This window comes from Adiantum capillus-veneris, chromosome 10 (assembly GCF_014529385.1).
Source record: "Adiantum capillus-veneris isolate H3 chromosome 10, ASM1452938v2, whole genome shotgun sequence".
Taxonomy (NCBI): Eukaryota; Viridiplantae; Streptophyta; class Polypodiopsida; order Polypodiales; family Pteridaceae; genus Adiantum; species Adiantum capillus-veneris.
The window spans coordinates 84,284,823-84,309,019 of NC_140940.1; the positions used below are offsets into that span (position 1 = coordinate 84,284,823).

The window sequence follows — 24,197 nt, forward strand, 5'->3', positions numbered from 1 at the left end:
CCCCAAAAGCTTTCAGTTCAAAAGCAAATTCTTTCTCTCTCTCAACAGAGCCAAAAATAAAAGCAAATATTCCCTTTCTCTCTCTATATCCAAAGCGTAGCCAAAAAGCATGCCAGATTGCGTCGCTAGGAGGAGAAAAAGCAGCCTCCATGATTTCCGGAAATCTGTACATTGCTGCCACGTGGCATTTGGCGCGTGATTTTAGGTTTCCAATCACTTTAGGGTTTCAGCCAGCAGTTAGGGTTAGGGTTTCTAGAAATTAGGGTTTTTGCAAAATTAGGGCTTTTGACAGAAATTAGGATTTGCAGGAATTTTAGGGTTTCTGGCAGAAACTATGGTTTCTGCTGTCGGTAGCCCTCGTCATCACTTTGTGACAAATGGTACAAGATCCCAAGTATCATTTGCATACAAGGGTTTCATTTCCTCTTGCATTGCAAGCTCCCACTTATTGCTTGACTCACATGTCTTAGCCTCTTTATAAGTGAGAGGCTCCCCTTCATCTGTCAGCATAATATAATGCAAAGAGGGATCATATCTACTCACATTCCGCCTTGGACGAGTAGAACGCCTCACCCAATGATCCACATTATCTGGAAATGGGTCTACATCAGGTGGAACAATGATATCATCAACAAAGGGCTGCTGTACATCATTTTCAGCCCTGTTTTCAGCATTGTTATGTGGCTGCACATGCCCTTCAAGAGCCTCATTTTGCTGTCCAACGTCATCTGGCTCAAACACCATTGGTTCATCAACATTTTTAGCCATATGTGGTGCATCCCGAGGGTCAAAATTAGGCCTAATAGGTTTTTAAGCAGCCTTGCCTCATTAAAAACAACATCCCGGCTACGTACAACCTTTTTGAGCTGAGGTAACCAAATTCTGTAGCCCATTCCACCTTCTTCACCGTATCCCATGAAGAGGCCTTTAATGGACTTTGCATCCAACTTACTCCTCAACTCAGGTCTTACATGCACAAACGCTTCACAACCAAAGACGCGTAAGTGATCATATGAAGCAGGTTTACTAGACCAAACCTCTTCAGGGATGTCACCTTTCAAAGACATGTGAGGGGATCGATTACATATATGCACTACAGTTTTTAGAGCTTCTCCCCAAAATCCATGAGTGAGATTTGTGAGAGACACGGGAGTAATAAGAAATTTTCACTTGCTTGCCATATTGAGAATCATTACAAAAATCAAGCTTTGTGCCTTTAGCATCAAGCTTGTTCAAATTACAAAGCTTAGTAAGGCCTTTTTGGCTCATATGGCCAAGCCTCTTATGCCACAACTCCATATGTGAGTTAATTTCAGCCAAAGCAATAAACTTGCCCAACAAGGCCTTGCCATGCAAGCAGTAAAGTGTCCCTTTCTTTGTACCTTTTACAATCAGCCTTGAGCCTTTTGTCATCTTCCAGGATCCTCTCTCAAACAAAATGCTGTAACCATGCATATCATCTGACCAACAGAAAGCAGACTCTTCTTGATTCTTGACACATATCTAACATCATGCAAGACAAGCTCATTTGTGCCATCTATAGAAAGATGCACGGTGCCAATATCCTCAATGGAACATGCATGATTGTTTCCAAGGTAAACATGGCCATGGCTCTGCAACAAATGTAGAAAAGCACTCCTTGATAGGAATCACATGAAATGAAGCACCGAAATCAACTATCCAAGTCTAGGATAATGCATCATTAACAGTCAATAAAGCATCAATTAGATCACTCTTGGTGATCTGCATATCCTGTGTATGAACATTAAAAGAGGCATCAGACTTATGAGCATCATCAGCTGACAAAGTGGTACATAAGATGTTGAATGATGTCTTCAACATCTGATAGCTCTTCAATAACAACACTAGAGACTACATTGGCCTTCTCTTTGTCCTTTGGACTGTCCTGTGCATCTGTCTTGATCTTCTTCTTCTCTTTCTTTTTGTCTCCATCGTTCTTCTTCCTTTCCAATTCTGCCTTATAGTACCTATAATCGGGTTTCTCGTGACCTTTCTTGCCACATTGATAGCATGTCACATCACCCTTGCCTTTGCTGGCATTTCCCCTTTCTCTACTCTTACTCTTACTTCTCTGTGCATAGGCATTCTTCTTCTCTGTCTTGCCTCTAACCATGTTGGTTGAGCCACCTCCTTCTCCACTTGCTTTCCTCCTGATTTCTTCATTCAATATTGAACCCCTAACTCCATCAAAAGTCAAGTTGGGATTATTTGACAGTGAGACCACTAATGTTTCCTAAGAATAGGTAGAGTCATCAACAAGAAGATAGCTTTGAGCTTATCATCAAAAGGGGGCAAACCCGAGTCTCGTAACTGAGATAGAGTGCCTGTAAACAATGACAAATGCTCTGCAGCGCTCTTGGACTCATCTAACTGCATGCCAACAAGTTTCTGCATCAAATGCACCTGATTAACTGGGGTCGTATTCTCATACGTTGCCTTCAATTTCTCCCACAACTCAAACGCATTGACAAGACCCTTGAGATCTACCAAGATCTCGTCAGAGACGGCCATTTTAATGTAGGTAATGGCCTTCTTATTCAATGTAAGCCATGTTGCATCTGACATATCTTCTGGCTTCTCTGCTTCAAGTGCCCTGTCACAATCTTTAAGAAAGAGGATTCCTATCCTTCCAAAGATCAAAACCTGTTCCCTCAAACCGCTTGATCTCGAAGAGATTCTTAACGTCAGAGGAAGTCGATGCCATAGTTGCACAAACAAGAGGGCTTAAATGCTGAAATTTTTGGGCAAAATGCTCCAAAAACAGAATATAACCTCACCGCAATGTGCACAACAGCTCCAAAGTGTCACCGAAGCAATTTGAGCCAAAAATATGCAAGTTTAGGCAAGAATAGCAATTTCTGAATTTTTTGTGAAGAAAATTCAGCAAACAAAATTTTGCCCAAAAACAACAAATGTTGTTGTTTTTAACCTTAAAGAATGTACATAATGCAAAAACACAACCCTTGGGAGTATGTATGGACAAAAGCTCCAATTTTTAGCATAAAAGTGCAGAAAATTGACTCGAAAAGGGCATTTTGCATCCAAAACTTGCTTAATGCTCGGTAATTATAGCATTTAATACTTTCCCCAATCCAAATACATCAAATGTACATTTGCATAAACCTACATAAATTTATAATTTGCTGTAATAACCTGTTTTTCAGCAAATTTGGTTGATTTAGGGTAGTAGGGACCAAGTACAAGTGTTCCCACAACTTAATACATCATGAGAGAACCTGTACTTTGCTGTAATAACCGGTTTTTGACCTAAAAACAGTCTGTTTTGGGTTGCTTTGGCACTCTAGGTATCCCCGGTGACCTCGGAAGGGGGGTTCACGATAGAAGTGGAGATTGTCGCAAGAAAACATCTTATGCTCGCTGTCCAGCCACCTGCGTAGGTCCTTCTGAAACCCTAGGGCTCTGATACCAGTTGAAAGCGCGAAGCAGAGGGTACTCGTAGGTGCGTGTCGCATGTAGTGCAAGATTGGGACAAGAAGCAGGAGGTGGAGTGCAGCAGAGAGGAAGCGCTAGGGATCGAAGCAGGGAGAGAGAGAGAGCTCACGTTTTTGGGGAAAACTCAATAAGTGAGTTTTGGGTTTTCCCACTTTTATTATAAGTGACTTTAAAAAAATGTGTCCAGGTTCACATTTGTCCAGGTTCACATTGAACCTGGACAAAGTATAAAAATGTACAAAACGGGGCCTTTAACCCAACAAAGCAGAGCCCCAAAAGCAGTAAACTCAAAAGCAAATTGTCCCAAAAGCATTTTATTCAAAAAATTGCCAAGAAGCAATCATCGTAATTTGTGAAAATCTATATAACAGCCACGTCAACATGTCAGTGCAACCTATCAACGCGAATCTGCCGTACAACATGCCATGTCACCTGTTCGTATTGTGTGTCCTCGCCAGCAGTTTGATCTTGGGTGGTCATACCATGTCAGCACTTTGTGACACGTTGCCGTACACACGTCATTAGAGGGCCTACGTCACTCAACTTGCGCTCAGGGGCTGCGTAACCTTTTATGGAGTGTGTGTGGGTCCTGATTTGTGGTTTTAATCCCCCTACGGGGTCCCATAAGTTGGTAGGAACTTCTTTTACTGCTGTTGCTTCTTAGGGTTTAGGCCCCTCGGCCGATATTTGCAGGTCGGCTTGGGTTGGGTCTGGGAATCCCCAACCTACCGTGTCTTCAGTGGCTTGGCACGTTAGTAGAGAGTGTGTGTGTGTGTGGAGAGAGAGAGAGAGAGAGAGAGAGAGAGAGAGAGAGAGAGAGAGAGAGAGAGAGAGAGAGAGAGAGAGAGAGAGAGAGAGAGAGAGAGAGAACATGGCACGATGGAGTTTGGAGCCAAGACCACTGGCCCCAAGGATTGGTGCTCCTTTCGGTTTTTATTTTTTATTATGCTCACAAAGTATGACTCTTGAGGGTCCAACTCTCTCCGAGACTCTGCGTCCAGATGCTCTATGGAAGAGTGGCCCTCTGGGCACTTATAAACTTATAAGGGATGCCCAAAAGTAGAGTCCCAAAAGCATCAGATCAAAAGTACACGCCATCTGCTACCAAAAGCTCTCGCAAAAAGCTGCCAAAAACAGGCAGTGCAATCGCGGAAAACCGTACAGTCTACCACATCATCAGTCTACGCAATTTACAGAAATGAGCCTCAGCGTTGAAGCTGTCACAAACTGGTGATGTGGTTGCCTTGTACACACACACACACACACACCACCTCTCCTTGGCATGGACAATCCCGGGGAAAAAGGCTGACGTGGCAGGTTTCGACAGAATGCTGACGTGGCACTCCCGTACTGCCCCCCGAGCTGCTGACGTTGCCTGCTGTATGGACGCCTGCGTTTTGCGACGCCATTCGCGGAAGCAGCGTACGGAAAAGCATTTTTGGGCCAGCTTTTGGCTACGCAAGAGAAAGAGAGCTTTTAATTTTTAAAGCCTTGCTTTATTTTCACTAAGCAAGTGAGAGCAGATGCTTTTGGAACAGCTTTTGGGGCTCTGCTTTTGGCATCCCTTGTAATGAATAAATAAGTGGGCAGGCCTCCCACTTCTCAGAGCATCTGGACGCAGAGTCTGAGAGTGAGGACCTCCCACTCACTTGTACTTTGAGTTGCAGATTAATACAGAAAGAAATACCGAAAGGGGCGCCAGTCTTTGGGGCCAATATCTCTAGGCACGGAACTCCGCTGGGCCAGCGTAGAATCAATTGTGAACTGTGAACTGTTTTGAAGTGAATTCTTGTGGTGTCGCGGTAGAATCTCGACTTGGAGTGTCCAAGTCTGTATAGAAGCTTTTGATAATTGGCCCCTCGGCCGGTGCTCCATAAGTTACGTAGGATTAGGTTTATTTAAAAACACTAACCCCTTCAGATTGGCCACAATTTCTGGGTTCAGCTCTTCAAGTTTCAGTTCCTCTTGTCCACTCGGCCATCTCTCTTGTAGTTGGGCACGCCACGCCATCACTTTGTGACATATACCACCCTAGCAATAGAGTAAGGGGCTCTTGGAGGGGTGCTCTCTCTCTCTCTTTCTCTCTCTCTCTCCCAGAGACAGAGACAGTCCCAGAGACGCATCTTAGATTTCTTCAGTCTGAGTACCACAGAGGCAGAGGGGACACCACCATCATAGAGCTCGGTTCCCACCCATACACACACCAACGGTGTTAGGGAATAAAGGCCTAAGTGCCTTGTACTTATTAACTTATAAGTTAAAAGACTTATAAGTGAGGGGGCCCAAGTGTGAATGGCCCCCTAGTCACTTACTCATATACTCAAAGGTCAAGCCCAAAATGTCACTATCGTGACTTTTCCCAAAACTTCTAGGAGTTCTCTCTCTCTCTCACGTATTTTTCTCTGCGTGTGCTTCTTCTGCGCCACTCTCCTCTTCTCCTTCACTCTCATTGCATAGAGTAGCAAGTGGGCTCTCTCTCCTGCTCCCCCACACATGGTATCAGAGCTTTAGGGTTTCCAAGAGAGCCATTTTCGCAACACAGATCAGAATTCTGTTCTTGCTCGCTGCGGAAAGGATATTCAACCGTTTTCGATCAACTCTGTCGCGAAGGGATCCTCTCACCGTGTAGAATCGACCTCCGGTGACAGTTTCCCCAAAATTAGGGTTTCAAAAACTGGCGAACAGCAGCCTATTTCTGCTGAAATTGACCAATTTCGGGGTCAATTTGATGCAATTTCATTAGGGCAAGTCTCACAGGTCAATCTTACAGGTGTTTCCACCAACGAGGTTCTGAAAATTCAGCAAAACAGGTGTTTACAGGTCTGATTTTTGCCCTAAAACAGGGAATTTCAGCAAGCAAATGATGTATACACCTTGTGGAAACCTTTGGTAAGGGTTTGACAGTGAATGTACGCCGTTTTGGGGTGATTTCGCGTGAAATTTGCTCGCTGTTTTTCTGTAACAGCAAGCTGTTTTTTGCCCGATTGCGCACATTTGGGCGTGTTTAGGTCGGCAAAACAGGGTTTCAGTGTTTGCAATCACTCAGAATGGCTTCTAGCAGTGAAAGTGGCAATTTGTTGCACATTCGCAAGCTTGAAGGGGCCCATAACTTTGCTATATGGAAGAAGCAATGTTATAATGTGATGTTGCAGAAGAAACAGGCGAAACCTATTAAGTTACAGGGTGTGAAACCGGATGATATGGAGGTTGAAGAATGGGAAGAAGTGGACGAGTTGGCTCGCTCCACGATCATGCTTTCGGTGTCTGACAATTTACTCTTCAATGTAGAGAATGAGCAGACAGCATGGGGCATGTGGAAGCGTTTAGACGAGTTGTATGCACAGCAGAGTGCTGCCAGTAAAGTGTATTGGCTTAAGAAGCTTATGGATCTCCGCATGAAGGAGGGCACGCACATGTCAGTGCACCTCAATGAATTCAATTCTATTTTCAGCCAACTGACAGAGCTGAAATTCACGATTGATGAGGAGTTCAAAGCTACTTTTCTGCTATGCACATTGCCCGAGAGTTGGGATGTATTCCGGACAGCTCTTAGTAACTCAAGTGCGTCACTTAAGTATGCAGATGTAGAGAGTTCTCTCTTGATGGAAGAGATGAACAGGAAGAACACCACAGGTGGGTCTTCTAATGCATTGCACTTGAGAGGCAGGTCTCAACAGAGGGAGAAATCTGACAGTAAGGACAGGGCACGCAGCAAATCTCGTAGGAAAGATGTTGTGTGTCATCATTGTGGAAAGAAAGGGCATTATAAACGGGAATGCTATGAGTGGAAGAAAGAGAAGAACAAGGGTGCTGAAACTGATGCAAAGGACAAGGGAAATGCCAAGAAGAGCACTGTGTTGATTGAGGAAATCAATGTTGCTAGTAGTTGTGACAGTGACAGCAGCACTGATGTACTCAATGCCTCTTCTGTGGATGCACATACCCTCGCTATGGGTTCTGATGTGGACATGCATACTTGGATTCTTGATTCAGGTGCCTCCTTTCATGTAACACCTCATAGGGATTGGTTTACACAGTACTCAGGTGAGGTGCAAGGCACTGTTTATTTGGGAGATAACTATGCATGTGACATTGCAGGTATTGGCAGTGTCCAGTTTTCCTTTGCTGATGGTATGACTTTTGTTTTCCACAAAGTGCGCCATGTGCCACAACTCAAGAAGAGTTTGATTAGTACAGGGCAGCTAGACGATCCAAGCTATCACACCACTTTTGGTGATAGCAAGTGGAAAATTTGCAAAGGGGCCCGGATTGTAGCCAAGGGTTGTAAATCGGACACTTTGTATCCTTTGCATGTATCTAGTGTGCGTGACCATGTTGTCGCCGTAACCGAGCAGCCAAGTGTTTCTTTGTGGCATGGCCGGTTGGGACACATGAGTAAAAGAGGAATGGAAACTCTGTCTCGTTGCGGTTATTTGCCGTGTTTGAGGTATGCTGATTTTTCTCATTGTGAGCACTGTATTTATGGTAAGCACAGTCAAACACCGCACAAAAGGTCTCTTTCTTTGAAGTCTGATAGGTTAGACTTAGTGCATTCCGATGTATGTGAAATGCCACAGTTGTCCTTAGAGGGAAAGAAATATTTTGCCTCGTTTATCGATGATGCTACACGTAAGGTGTGGGTGTATCCAATACGTGCTAAAAGCGATGTTTTGGATACTTTCAAGAAGTTTCTTGCGTTTGTTGAGAATCAAACTGACAAGAAGCTTAGGTCTTTGCGCTCAGACAATGGGGGGGAGTATGTATCAAAAGCATTTATTGACTTTTGTGCTACTAAAGGTATTAAAAGAGAGCTCACGGCTCCTTTTAATCCCTCTCAGAATGGAGTTGCAGAGAGGTTGAACCGGACTATCCAAGAGAAAGTTCGGAGTATGCTGTCACATGCTGCATTACCTCATGGTTTTTGGGCAGAAGCTGTGCAAACAGCTATTCACTTGATTAATCGCTCATCTAGCAAGGCTTTGGGTGGAAAGGTGCCTGAGGAGGTGTGGTCTGGCAAGCCACCCTCATATGCACATTTAAGAGTGTTTGGTTGTGAGGCCTATGTTCACATCCGGAGTGAACTGCGCACCAAACTAGAACCAAAGTCTCATAAATGCATTTTCCTAGGATATGGTGAGGATGGTGAAATGGGGTATAGATTATGGGATCCCGCATTACGGAAAATCATACGCAACAATGATGTCATCTTCAATGAGAATTGCATGCACAAACAGCCCACAAAGGTCGAGGAAGTGCGTCGGGTTGTTTTTCGTGAAGATGTTACATATGGACAGCCAAGAAGGCCCAATGTTCAGCAGCCTTTACATGCTGAAAATGGTGCTGAAAATCAGCCATTAGCTGCTGAAAATCAGCCCCAACAAGTTGCCATTGATGCACCACAGGTAGGGGAACAGGTTGATGCTCCTAGACCGCCCGTTGTTGCGATGCAACCGGCTGAACAGCCTGCTGTTTTTGATGGTTTACAGGCTGAAAATCCACCTGTTATGGATCATTGGGTGAAACGGGAAGACAGTAAGAAATGGTTCAAAGCAATGGTTTCGGAAATGCAGTCTTTGGAGAAAAACCATACATGGGACTTGGTTGATTTGCCTAAAGGGCATAAGGCTCTGCCATGTAAATGGGTTTACAAGACCAAGGTCACATCTGATGCTTCTTCTAAGTACAAGGCACGTTTGGTTGCTAAAGGGTACAAGCAAAAGCATGGTGTTGATTTTGATGAGATTTTTTCTCCTGTTGTAAAGCTTGCCACATTACGTCTTGTTTTAGGCCTGGTTGCTTCTGAAGATATGGAGTTAAAGCAAATGGATGTCAAAACAACGTTTTTGCATGGCGATTTGCTTGAGATGATCTATATGATGCAGCCAGAAGGTTTTGTGTCAAAGGGGCAAGAGAAGAAAGTATGTAGACTCTTGAAGAGCTTGTATGGTTTGAAACAGTCTCCCCGTGCATGGTATCATAAGTTTGATACATTCATGAGGTCTCAAGGATACAAAAGAAGTAATTCTGATCACTGTTTGTATATCAAAACGGCAAGTGATGGATCTCTTCTATTGCTGATTTTGTATGTTGATGACATGCTTATTGCAGGTAAAAATGTCACGGCGTTGGATGCATTACAGCAAAGCTTGAAGAATCGCTTTGACATGAAGGATGTTGGTGTGGGGGAGCAGGAGAGAGAGCCCACTTGCTGTCCTATGCAGTGAGAGTGAAGGAGAAGAGGAGATTGGCGTAGAAGGAGCACACGCAGAGAAGGAACGTGAGAGAGAGAGAGCTCGTTGAAATCTGGGAAAAAACCACGCTATATCTTTTGGGCTTTACATTTGAGTATATGAGTAAGTGACTAGGGGTCCCCCTCACTTATAAGTCCTTTTAACTTATAAGTTATAAGTACAAGGCACTTAGGCCTTTATTCCCTAACAACCTCCCACCTAAAGGCAATGTACCTTGGGAGATCAAAGAATCAGCTAACTATGATACAACAGCTGATCATGCACTTACTCATCCAACACCCATCATCTGTCGGCAATATGCAAACCGCTCTGCTGGAAGACTCTTGGTCAAAAGATCTGCAGGGTTGTCATCTGTGTGCACCTTGACAAGTGTAATGCTCTTGTCATCAAGCACACTCCTGATAAAATGATACTTCACCTCTATGTGCTTTGTCTTGGCATGAAAAACAGGATTCCTTGCAAGCATAATAGCGCTCTGACTATCACAGTGTAGCACAGGAACCGGTGACTTAATGCCAAGCTCTTCTACCAAACGCATGAGCCACAAAGCTTCTTTGCATGCCTCAGTGGCAGCCATATACTCAGCCTCAGTGGTAGACAAAGCAACACATTTTTGCAGTCTAGAAATCCAAGAAACTGCACCTCCTGTGAATGTAAACACATATCCAGAGGTAGACTTCCTGCAATCTGGATGTCCAGCAAAATCTGCATCTGTAAAGCCATGCACAGATGTCTCACTCTTCCCAAAACAAATGCACAAGTCTTTAGTGCCTTTCAAGTATCTCAAGATACACTTCACTGCTTCCCAATGCTTTTTGCCAGGATTGCTCATGTACCTGCTTACCACTCCCACCGCAAATGCAATGTCCGGACGTGTAGCAACCATAGCATACATCAAACTGCCAACGGCTGATGCATAAGGAATCTTGGCCATTTCAGCCCGCATATCATCTGTGTTTGGGCAGTCATGTGCAGTCAGTTTTACATATGGAGGCAGCGGAGTACCAAGTGCCTTTCCCCCCTCCATATGAAAACGATGTAGCACCTTATTAACATAATCTCGTTGAGATAGATACAGACGCCTGTTGGGTCTATCTCGAGAGATACGCATGCCCAAAATATGATTAGCATCACCAAGATCCTTCATGTCAAAGCGATTCTTTAAGCTTTGCTGTAATGCATCCAACTCCGTGACATTTTTACCCGCAATAAGCATGTCATCAACGTACAAAATCAGCAATAGAAGAGATCCATCACTTGCCGTTTTGATATACAAACAGTGATCAGAATTACTTCTTTTGTATCCTTGAGACCTCATGAATGTATCAAACTTGTGATACCATGCACGGGGAGACTGTTTCAAACCATACAAGCTCTTCAAGAGTTTACATACTTTCTTCTCTTGTCCCTTTGACACAAAACCTTCTGGCTGCATCATATAGATAATCTCAAGCAAATCGCCATGCAAAAACGCTGTTTTGACATCCATTTGCTTTAACTCCATATCTTCAGAAGCAACCAGGCCTAAAACAAGGCGTAATGTGGCAAGCTTTACAACAGGAGAAAAAATCTCATCAAAATCAACACCATGCTTTTGCTTGTACCCTTTAGCAACCAAACGTGCCTTGTACTTAGAAGAAGCATCAGATGTGACCTTGGTCTTGTAAACCCATTTACATGGCAGAGCCTTATGCCCTTTAGGCAAATCAACCAAGTCCCATGTATGGTTTTTCTCCAAAGACTGCATTTCCGAAACCATTGCTTTGAACCATTTCTTACTGTCTTCCCGTTGCATAGCCTCTTTATAGCAAGACGGCTCACCACAATCAGTAAGCATGACATAGTCCAAAGACGGTTCATATCTATCGGGGGGCCTTGTCACCCGAGTAGACCTACGCACCCAATGATCCATAACAGGTGGATTTTCAGCCTGTAAACCATCAAAAACAGCAGGCTGTTCAGCCGGTTGCATCGCAACAACGGGCGGTCTAGGAGCATCAACCTGTTCCCCTACCTGTGGTGCATCAATGGCAACTTGTTGGGGCTGATTTTCAGCAGCTAATGGCTGATTTTCAGCACCATTTTCAGCATGTAAAGGCTGCTGAACATTGGGCCTTCTTGGCTGTCCATATGTAACATCTTCACGAAAAACAACCCGGCGCACTTCCTCGACCTTTGTGGGCTGTTTGTGCATGCAATTCTCATTGAAGATGACATCATTGCTGCGTATGATTTTCCGTAATGCGGGATCCCATAATCTATACCCCATTTCACCATCCTCACCATATCCTAGGAAAATGCATTTATGAGACTTTGGTTCTAGTTTGGTGCGCAGTTCACTCCGGATGTGAACATAGGCCTCACAACCAAACACTCTTAAATGTGCATATGAGGGTGGCTTGCCAGACCACACCTCCTCAGGCACCTTTCCACCCAAAGCCTTGCTAGGTGAGCGATTAATCAAGTGAATAGCTGTTTGCACAGCTTCTGCCCAAAAACCATGAGGTAATGCAGCATGTGACAGCATACTCCGAACTTTCTCTTGGATAGTCCGGTTCAACCTCTCTGCAACTCCATTCTGAGAGGGATTAAAAGGAGCCGTGAGCTCTCTTTTAATACCTTTAGTAGCACAAAAGTCAATAAATGCTTTTGATACATACTCTCCCCCATTGTCTGAGCGCAAAGACCTAAGCTTCTTGTCAGTTTGATTCTCAACAAACGCAAGAAACTTCTTGAAAGTATCCAAAACATCGCTTTTAGCACGTATTGGATACACCCACACCTTACGTGTAGCATCATCGATAAACGAGACAAAATATTTCTTTCCCCCTAAGGACAACTGTGGCATTTCACATACATCGGAATGCACTAAGTCTAACCTATCAGACTTCAAAGAAATAGACCTTTTGTGCGGTGTTTGACTGTGCTTACCATAAATACAATGCTCACAATGAGAAAAATCAGCATACCTCAACCACGGCAAATAACCACAACGAGACAGAGTTTCCATTCCTCTTTTACTCATGTGTCCCAACCGGCCATGCCACAAAGAGACACTTGGCTGCTCGGTTACGGCGACAACATGGTCACGTACACTAGATACATGCAAAGGATACAAAGTGTCCGATTTACAACCCTTGGCTACAATCCGGGCCCCTTTACAAATTTTCCACTTGCTATCACCAAAAGTGGTGTGATAGCCTGCATCATTTAGCTGTCCTGTACTAATCAAACTCTTCTTGAGTTGTGGCACATGACGCACTTTGTGCAAAACAAAAGTCATGCCATCAGTAAAGGAAAACTGGACACTGCCAATACCCGCAATGTCACATGCATAGTTATCTCCCAAAAAAACAGTGCCCTGCACCTCACCTGAGTACTGTGTAAACCAATCCCTATGAGGTGTTACATGAAAGGAGGCACCTGAATCAAGAATCCAAGTATGCATGTCCACATCAGAACCCATAGCAAGGGTATGTGCATCCACAGAAGAGGCATTGAGTACATCAGTGCTGCTGTCACTGTCACAACTACTAGCAACATTGATTTCCTCAATCAACACAGTGCTCTTCTTGGCATTTCCCTTGTCCTTTGCATCAGTTTCAGCACCCTTGTTCTTCTCTTTCTTCCACTCATAGCATTCCCGTTTATAATGCCCTTTCTTTCCACAATGATGACACAACATCTTTCCTACGAGATTTGCTGCGTGCCCTGTCCTTACTGTCAGATTTCTCCATCTGTTGAGACCTGCCTCTCAAGTGCAATGCATTAGAAGACCCACCTGTAGTGTTCTTCCTGTTCATCTCTTCCATCAAGAGAGAACTCTCTACATCTGCATACTTAAGTGACGCACTTGAGTTACTAAGAGCTGTCCGGAATACATCCCAACTCTCGGGCAATGTGCATAGCAGAAAAGTAGCTTTGAACTCCTCATCAATCGTGAATTTCAGCTCTGTCAGTTGGCTGAAAATAGAATTGAATTCATTGAGGTGCGCTGACATGTGCGTGCCCTCCTTCATGCGGAGATCCATAAGCTTCTTAAGCCAATACACTTTACTGGCAGCACTCTGCTGTGCATACAACTCGTCTAAACGCTTCCACATGCCCCATGCTGTCTGCTCATTCTCTACATTGAAGAGTAAATTGTCAGACACCGAAAGCATGATCGTGGAGCGAGCCAACTCGTCCACTTCTTCCCATTCTTCAACCTCCATATCAACCGGTTTCACACCCTGTAACTTAATAGGTTTCGCCTGTTTCTTCTGCAACATCACATTATAACATTGCTTCTTCCATATAGCAAAGTTATGGGCACCTTCAAGCTTGCGAATGTGCAACAAATTGCCACTTTCACTGTTAGAAGCCATTCTGAGTGATTGCAAACACTGAAACCCTGTTTTGCCGACCTAAACACGCCCAAATGTGCGCAATCGGGCAAAAAAACAGCTTGCTGTTACAGAAAAACAGCGAGCAAATTTCACGCGAAATCACCCCAAAACGACGTACATTCACTGCCAAACCCTTACCAAAGGTTTCCACAAGGTGTATACATCATTTGCTTGCTGAAATTCCCTGTTTTAGGGCAAAAATCAGACCTGTAAACACCTGTTTTGCTGAATTTTCAGAACCTCGTTGGTGGAAACACCTGTAAGATTGACCTGTGAGACTTGCCCTAATGAAATTGCATCAAATTGACCCCGAAATTGGTCAATTTCAGCAGAAATAGACTGCTGTTCGCCAGTTTTTGAAACCCTAATTTTGGGGAAACTGTCACCGGAGGTCGATTCTACACGGTGAGAGGATCCCTTCGCGACAGAGTTGATCGAAAACGGTTGAATATCCTTCCCACAGCGAGCAAAAACAGAATTCTGATCTGTGTTGCGAAGATGGCTCTCTTGGAAACCCTAAAGCTCTGATACCATGTGTGGGGGAGCAGGAGAGAGAGCCCACTTGCTGTCCTATGCAGTGAGAGTGAAGGAGAAGAGGGGATTGGCGCAGAAGGAGCACACGCAGAGAAGGAACGTGAGAGAGAGAGAGCTCGTTGAAATCTGGGAAAAAACCACGCTATATCTTTTGGGCTTTACATTTGAGTATATGAGTAAGTGACTAGGGGGCCATTCACACTTGGGCCCCCTCACTTATAAGTCCTTTTAACTTATAAGTTATAAGTACAAGGCACTTAGGCCTTTATTCCCTAACACTTGGTGAAGCTAATCATATTTTGGGCATGCGTATCTCTCGAGATAGACCCAACAGGCGTCTGTATCTATCTCAACGAGATTATGTTAATAAGGTGCTACATCGTTTTCATATGGATGGGGGAAAGACACTTGGTACTCCGCTGCCTCCATATGTAAAACTGATTGCACATGACTGTCCAAACACAGATGATATGCGGGCTGAAATGGCCAAGATTCCTTATGCATCAGCCGTTGGCAGTTTGATGTATGCTATGGTTGCTACACGTCCGGACATTGCATTTGCGGTGGGAGTGGTAAGCAGGTACATGAGCAATCCTAGCAAAAAGCATTGGGAAGCAGTGAAGTGTATCTTGAGATACTTGAAAGGCACTAAAGACTTGTGCATTTGTTTTGGGAAGAGTGAGACATCTGTGCATGGCTTTACAGATGCAGATTTTGCTGGACATCCAGATTGCAGGAAGTCTACCTCTGGATATGTGTTTACATTCACAGGAGGTGCAGTTTCTTGGATTTCTAGACTGCAAAAATGTGTTGCTTTGTCTACCACTAAGGCTGAGTATGTGGCTGCCACTGAGGAATGCAAAGAAGCTTTGTGGCTCATGCGTTTGGTAGAAGAGCTTGGCATTAAGTCACCGGTTCCTGTGCTACACTGTGATAGTCAGAGTGCTATTATGCTTTCAAGGAATCCTGTTTTTCATGCCAAGACAAAGCACATAGAGGTGAAGTATCATTTTATCAGGAGTGTGCTTGATGACAAGAGCATTACACTTGTCAAGGTGCACACAGATGACAACCCTGCAGATCTTTTGACCAAGAGTCTTCCAGCAGAGCGGTTTGCATATTGCCGTCAGATGATGGGTGTTGGATGAGTAAGTGCATGATCAGCTGATGTATCATAGTTAGCTGATTCTTTGATCTCCCAAGGTACATTGCCTTTAGGTGGGAGGTTGTTAGGGAATAAAGGCCTAAGTGCCTTGTACTTATTAACTTATAAGTTAAAAGACTTATAAGTGAGGGGGCCCAAGTGTGAATGGCCCCCTAGTCACTTACTCATATACTCAAAGGTCAAGCCCAAAATGTCACTATCGTGACTTTTCCCAAAACTTCTACGAGTTCTCTCTCTCTCTCACGTATTTTTCTCTGCGTGTGCTTCTTCTGCGCCACTCTCCTCTTCTCCTTCACTCTCATTGCATAGAGTAGCAAGTGGGCTCTCTCTCCTGCTCCCCCACAAACGGTACTCTCATTGATCGAGCTATAGAGCTAGGGAGATCGAGACGACCGCGATTGATGGGGAGGGGAGCCACCCAGCACCGGCGGAGATTGCGGCAGAGGATCCACAGGATTCTAGCACGACACTCAGAGTGTCGATCAGGATAGGCTTCATGCTAGTGTTATATTTTATCATGGTGACATTTATCCCCACTTTGTACCTTTATGGCATGATACCATTGATCAGCCTACCAGCCACCCATAGGAGTCGGTAGCACTCCTATCAGTTTCCTTGTTTGTAGTTTTCTTTGTTTGTACCCAGACTTGGTACTAGACTCATCATTGTAATCAGTTAGTCTCATAGGTCATTTTGGCCTTTTGTAGACGTTAATATATCATTTCATTTCATTTCATTTCTCTCTCAGAGCCTTCACTCACAGTTGTAATCTTTTTTTTCTCTCTATTTTTTGCACATCTCATTTAAAGTAAAAGGAACCTCGTGTACATACTGAGCACTCATCCTGAGCTATCACCATCAAGACTTCCGCTGCAGCACTCAAGACTAGGAGTGCCCCTCTTCTATGGCTACCCACCTGTCACCCTAGGACTGCCCAGTAGGGGCGCCCCTGCAAAGCTGGGCCTGTGCACACATTGCCTTCCAGGGTGCCCCCTGCGCACTCACATATAATGCTTCAAAGTCGTGCCAATTGTTCATGCTCTATGCTGTGTGCAATCTTTTTTGTGGTGTTTTTTGAAGGAAAGGTTTCTTGTTCTTTTGATAACAATGTTGACCTTTGGTTGACATGCAGTTTACAGCGACGTATTAATCTTAAGGAGCTGGATAATGAAGCTTTGGCTTTCCAACCTGTTTTGGGCTCCATGTTGGCTGCAATTTACTACAATCCACAAAATAAGGAGGCCAATCAGACACGCCTCCAAAAAATACTTCAGTTTTGGGGCTCCAAAGAGGTATACAGCAAGGAGATAATCACTGCTCTGGAAAATGAAATGATTGCAGGACCACCAGCACCCTATCGGTCCCAAGGGATGCAATCGCTACCACAAACAGATAAGTCAATGCCCATGTCGGCTAATTTAGCAGGTATATGATGCTGTTTTTTGGGCAGGTGCTTCTGAAGTTTTAATGACAAATTTGCTTAATGGATTCTGGCTGTATCAGGAGCCGTATCTCTTCCCGACTCTGTGAATAAAACTGAACATATACACATGCCGAGTCCAGAGCACCCACAAAGTTTCCAATCTCCATCCAAAAAGGAGGATACCCCTTCTTTGGTGGCATTAGCTGCGGCTTCTTTTGGGGGAAGCAGTTCTGTTACGTCCTCAATTACACAGCAGGTTCCTGTAGATCCAGTTTCCTCAGTATACCCAGCCTTGAATCCATCTTTCCTTAGCAGTTTGACTGGCTCAACCCCCGCGGCAACTCAGCCAACTCCCTCTCAGCTTCCTGCCTCTGCACGGGCCCCAGATCATCCTCCATACCCTCTCTTTCCACCAGGTCTAATACCAGGTATGATAAGAAAAATGCAAATAGGGACTGGTGTGCCATATTCTGCTCTTAGTCCCTTGGACATTCCTGCTGTCATCCCACCTTCCACGGCTTCGGACTCCTACATTTTGAGCAGAGTTGCTAAGTTTTTCAAAGACATAGGAGAAGTCGATCCGATGGAAGGTCAGATGAAGGGCGGTGGGCCCTCTTCAATGGACGAAGATGTGAGGGACGATCGAGATCGGAGCCGAACAGGTGGGGCTTGCATACCCCCTCCTGCAAATCTGAATGTTGATCCTGAAACAAATACACTTCCTGATGGAAGCATTGAGCATAAGCCAGGGTCGATTAGCACAGGACGTCTCGGGTTGGGTGCGGTTGCAGATCCCAATGAAATCACCCAGTATGACGATGTCTATACATCATACCGCAAGCAGCGGAGCACAAGTTATCATACGTTCATGAGTGCTCGAGCTGCTGCAAGGTAGCAGCTTGTGATATGAACATACTCAAAATTCAAAGCTGGTGTGCGGCAGTCCAATATATTAAGTATATGCATTGGAAGCAGAAATGTGAGTGTTATCCAAAAAAATGGACTTTTAATGGGGGAATGCCAAGGTTTCTCCTTGGTTCAAATTTGTAGGAAATTCCGGAAGTAGTGGTTTCTTTGTGCGGCAATGTAATGATCGCCCTTGCCGTGCAGTATGTTTTACGGGGTGGTGTACAAAAACTACTGCTGTCATAGATTGGTGGCAATCCAAATTATTGGTGGTCTGTGGTGTCATAGATTGGTGGTAATCCAAATTATTTTGCCATTAGGAAGGTTAATTGATTCTCTAGAAATTCATCTGCACAACTGACTAGGCTTCTAATGTTGCCTCTGCATAGCTTGCTGGCAATTATGCTTAGTTTAGATTCAGTATTGTGTGGAGTAGAGGGTTGTGAGCTTAGATCAATAAATTTATCACACTATGTATTTTTACAGTAGCTTTGAAGATTGGTGCCATACCATTAGTGCTTTGGAGGAGTACGACTTTTGTTAAGGATGATGATAAAGATTATGTACTCTTAGCCAATTGTGGTTCACTCATAGCACATTGGGTAATGCTTGATGTTCGTTCTTGGGTAAATATCCATGAATCTCGTACTATGCTTGCTCAGCACATTACGCTCTATTCTACATACGATGTTTACTTTAGTTTTTTTGCTATGTCATTTTTTGATTGAATAGGTGCTGACGTGTTGTCATTGTGCAAAATGGGCACAAAATCATGTAGGGAGATATAGTGCTGTCAGCCCACATCTACAAACTAGATGATGGAAGGAATCCCAAACTCCGAGCAAGATTTTTTGAGCAACCATAAAACCGACCAAAATCAAGCCTAATGCGTTTGAAATGAATTATGAAAAGGAGATTCTCAAGAGCATATGTATTAGCTCTCACTATGCTTGATCTCTAGAATCCACGTGAACACCTCTTAACGCCGACCTATGAATGAAGTATGGTTGGTCTAAGGTTATGCTCTCTTCCCTCAACCAATACCAACCATAACCAGAAGTGCAAGGGTAGATGCCTAGGCAAGTGTTTGGGGCGGCCAAGAGTTTCAGTGCATACTATTAGTGCTTAGCAATAAAGTAGGGGCATTTATTTTTTGTTGGCAAAAAGTGGACATTGGTGAAGAGGAGATTTTGTCATATTGGAGTAGCTTTGAGCCAAGTTTTGCATAGTGTGAAGAATTGTAGTGGAATCTAGTATATAAAGTTGCTAGTAAGGGTCACACTATTAAATGGAAGTTCAAATTTAGGGGCTGTACAATTGAGGAAGATATTTAAAAGACTTGCACTTTTTAAGGCTCATGTTTTGTTTGTTTGTACTCCGAAAGGTAAGGAAAAGCTCATGAAATACTTGGTAATCTAGAGATTCCTAAGATGAAGGGTGCTATCTCCTATATTTCACCAATATTGAATTCAGAAGTACTAGTAGATTATGAAGTATAAGAATTGCTAAAGAATTTAAGACAGCTTGCCCAAAAATAAATAGTGGCATTGTTAAGGATGTATGTGAACATGAACGTGTGTGTGTGTGTGTGTGTGTGTGTGTGTGTGTGTGTGAGAGAGAGAGAGAGAGAGAGAGAGAGAGAGAGGGTTCAAGAAATCAGTGCAAAAGCAAAGAGATTAGTCTTGGTTTTTTCCATTCCAAGATTTAGCGTTATAAACCAAAACAATGATTTGAAGATATTTACTTAAATTCATTGTTGCTTTATATCCAAAGCTTAAAAAACTCACCAAACACTAAGGGCTTTGCCATTGGTAGGCTAGTAAATATTTTGTTACCCATAATTCACTAAGTCATAGTGAGACTTGGCTCTTACTCAAATGGTGCGGTAAGTGTAGGTACTATCGAGGTACTAGTGGTAAAAGCCAACTTGGATTCCCTTGCCTCCCAAAAAGAAGGCTTGACAAGAGCCTAACGGGGCAACGAAGAACTTCATGATTGAGTAGAAAGATTTCTACAAAAAAGGCCATCTGCATGAGCAGCCTATCCCCTCCTTACTTCCACATTGCTCAACACTGTCGCCAAGTTGAGTGATATTTTGGGGTATTTCAGCAAGAGTTTTGGTTGTGTAGTTGCTACATATCTACACCCAAATATGCCAGCGGCAACAAGGACTTGGGATGACTTATCCAATTGGGATAGAGTAGGTGTGTTCTGATGCCTTAACTTGCATCTTCCTTTTGTGCCTTGAATTGCATCTTCCTACCCCACCCTTACCTTTCCCACAAAGCTTCCTTCAACACTTTCTTAACCTTTCTAGCTTGTTTATAGCTGTTGAGCATCTACGTCCATGTTACCATATACATATAACAGTGATGTGTGTGAGCACACTTAGGACCATCGGGAAATTTTTTTCTCAATGGAGATTTTTTCCCCCGTGCAATGTATATACGCCCATCAGTCTAGGGCTATCTTATCTTTCCTGAAGTTGCATAATGCATCAAACTAGACAACTTCGACAATGTTTTGAATGCCTTGCACAATGTTTTGAACACCCAAGTAAATCCTGAAGTTGTCAAGTTTGATGCATTATGCACATAGTTATTGCAATCATTTAAAAAAAAAAAAAGGGCTAAACAACGTGTAATTGAACAGGCTTTTATTGCTGCTCAAAGAGAAGGTGGTAACAAGAATGTAACCACTTCTCATGATTCTTGTGCGAGTGGAAAATCCTCTATTCCTAATGCTTTTGCTGCCAACACTTCGCATGGGAATTCTGGTGATAAGGGCAAAAAGAAGATGCATTTCCATTATTGTAAAGCTAATGATCACTTGATCAAGCAGTGCCCGAAATTGAAGGCAAAAGAGGCTAAGAAGAAAGAGGTTGGATCAACTACAAGGTCCAATATAAGTGCAACTATTAACCACTTCTCATGATTCTTGTGCGAGTGGAAATCCTCTATTCCTAATGCTTCTGCTACTTGGTAGCACTTCGTTTGGGAATTCCGGTGATAAGAAAAAAAAGAAGATGCATCTCCATTATTGTAAAGATAATGATCACTTGATCAAGCAGTGTCCGAAATTGAAGACAAAAGAGGCTAAGAAGAAAGAGGTTGGATCAACTACAGAGTCCAATATAAGTGCAAATATTGTAGAGTCTTCTGTGAAAGGAGATTGTGATGTTGATGTAGATGCAGAGTGGGCTTTTAGTGCAGAGTGTACCTATAATCGCACTGTCCATGATGCATGCATGTCAGTTGCTGCAGATTCATATGTGTCGTAGTTTGACAACGGTGCTACAAAGCACATTACCTCTCATCGTGACTTGTTTACCTCTCTTGAGGATGTCCCTCATGTGAATTCAATCACTTGGGCCAACAATGCCTCTTATCTGGTAAAGGGAGTAAGAAAGCTCGTGCTTACTGCTGCAAATGGCAGTTCTTTCACACTTGTTGTTGATGGATTGTATGTACCTGGGATCAAGAAGAATCTTTTGTCTGTGTCTGCACTTGCTAGACTTTTTCTTGTAGTCAAATCTATGGATGACAAATGTACAGTAAATGATCTCAGTTTTGGCGACAAAATTGTTGCATCTGGCATTTTATGTCGTGGGCTGTATAAGCTCACTTTGTATGACAAGTCTGGGCAAAATTTTGCAAACGCTATTGTGAATGCAAAGGCTGTTTTATATGCAAAACTTTGGCATGCACGTTTTGAGCAATTGAATTTTGTCAGTTTTTTGTTGCGTTTGCAGAAATCTGATATGGTTGCTTCTTTGTTGCCTCTTGAAGGACATGTCAAACATGTTTGTGAAGGCTATATTTTGGGTAAGATGCACGATTTGAAGTTTCCAAAGGATGGTTCATTTAGGGCCACATGCAGGTTGCATCTTGTGCATAGTGATGTTTGTGGGCCCATGCAAACTCCGTCCTTGGGCAATTACCTTTACTTCGTGACTTTCATTGATGGTTACTATAGGCACGCATGGGTGTATCCGCTTAAAGCGAAGTTTGAAGTGTTTATGTGCTTCAAGCAATTTCTAGCCATGGCTGAAAATGTCTCGAAATGTACTATGGACACTCTCCGTTCCAATTGAGGGGGGGAGTGTATGTCTCATAAATTTAATGCATTTCTGGTGAGTTGTGGGATAAAACACCAATGTATAGTGCCGTATACACCTCAACAAAATGGTGTCGTTGAGAGAAAAAATAGTTTACTTATGGAAATGGCATGATGTATGGTCAAAAGTCAAGCTTTGTCGCATTTTTTTTGGCTTGAGGCCATCATGTGTGCCACTTATGTACTTAACAGGTTTCCTTTGACAGCTTTGCAATCTATGACTCCTTATGAAGCATGGCATGATAGAAAGCCTTCTATTGAGCACATACACATTTTGTTGTTGTTTGGCTTTTGGTTTAGTGCCACAAATGCAACACAGAAAATTGGATGATAAGGCTGTCAAATGCATTTTTGTTGGTTATAGTGTAGAAAGCAAAGATTACAGGTTGTATCATCCACAAACAAAGCGTATCTTGGTCTCACGGGATTTTGTGTTTGTGGAAGATTCTATTCAGCCCTTGCTCTCATGTACCTGAGGTCATGTACTAGAGACAATAATGTAAGCCCACATGACATTTATGACACTTTGTTGCCTCTTTTTAGTGGTATAAGTTCGAATGTAAATTCCAATAAGGCAAATATATAGCCTATGGGGATTTCTGAAAATGCTACAGATTAACCTATTATTGATGCACAAGTACATGATGTACTTGATGACGAAAGGGATGAGAATGAGTAGGCTAGAGGTATGCCAAAATGGTCGGTGCATACTTTTCGTGATAGTAAATTGGATAGACCTTTGTCTAGCCGTACTCGTTCAGGTTCTCCCTTGCATCTTATGCATCATATTATTAAGCTTTGGCTGTGTGTAGCTTTTGTGATGTTGAAGAACCTATGTCTTTTAATGAAGCACAAGATTAAAAAAATTGGATGTGTACCATATGCTATCAAAAAATGATGCACTTATAGAAAATGACACATGGACTTCATGTGATTTGTGTCCTTGCAAAATGTCCAAAGTGGGTTTAGAAGTTGAAACGCAAGTGGGATTGTGAGATTGATCGCTATAAGGCTTGACTTGTTGCAAAGAGTTATGCACATAAAAAAGGCATAGATTATGAAGAGGCTTTTGCTCCCACTTGTCGTATGACTACTTTGCATTTCTATGTGCATTGGCAGCTCATTTTGGTTGGGATGTACATCTGTCAAACATTGTTACTACTTTCTTGAATGGTGACATGTTTCAGGAAGTTTACGTAACACAGCCTTGCGGTTTTGTCATTAAAGGGCAGGAAGATAACATGTGCAAATGTAAGAAAGCTTTGTATGGGTTGAAGCAATCTCCTCGTGCTTGGTATGAGAAGGCTGACACTCGTTTGGTCAAACGAAGCCATGCACACACAACACCAACTCCACACTGTGACAATAGAGGGTACACATTGTTGGAATTAGGGTTGCAGAAAACACATACACCTTGGAGACGATGAAGGAAGCTCAAGGCACACAATAGAGATTTTATTACTTAGTGTGCAATGGAAAGATAAATAGCCCTAGTACATGGGGGAAAAAACCTCCTAGTGAGGGAAAAAATTCCATGGTGGTCCTAAGTGTGCTCACACGCATTAACTACCCCATGTATATGGTAACAAATCCCCCCTGGGAGTGATGCGGTGAACGAGAGCCAGCACATAGAGTAAAGGGAAGTGCCATGCCATGAGAACATGATCAGTCCACAAAGGGGAGTAAGCCCAAAGCTTTGCGGAAAGCTTCAAAATTCTCACAAGACAATGCCTTTGTGAAAACATCTGCAAGGTTGTCCTATGTTGGCACATAAACCAAGTTGATCTCTTCTGCTCAGAGCCTCTCCCTGACATAGTGGTAATGCACCTCAATGTGCTTTGTGCGAGCATGAAAAACTGGGTTCCTCACAACTACAAATGCGCTTTGACTATCAGTGTAGATAGTGTTGGCAGTGTCCTGTCCATCACCCAAATTAGCCA

At 43.3% G+C, this 24,197-nt stretch overlaps 1 protein-coding gene across 1 annotated transcript in view; it reads left to right on the forward strand.

Annotated features, from left to right (window-relative positions):
- LOC147449167 (SWAP (Suppressor-of-White-APricot)/surp RNA-binding domain-containing protein) overlaps positions 1-18,460 on the forward strand; it is a 60,418-nt gene extending 41,958 nt beyond the window's left edge. The window contains exons 2-3 of the mRNA XM_086521724.1: positions 16,945-17,237; positions 17,316-18,460. Of these exons, the coding sequence (XP_086377850.1) occupies positions 16,945-17,237; positions 17,316-18,130 (1,108 nt within the window). The 3' untranslated portion in view covers positions 18,131-18,460. The remainder of the gene's footprint in view (positions 1-16,944; positions 17,238-17,315) is intronic.
- The last annotated feature ends 5,737 nt before the right edge of the window (positions 18,461-24,197 follow it).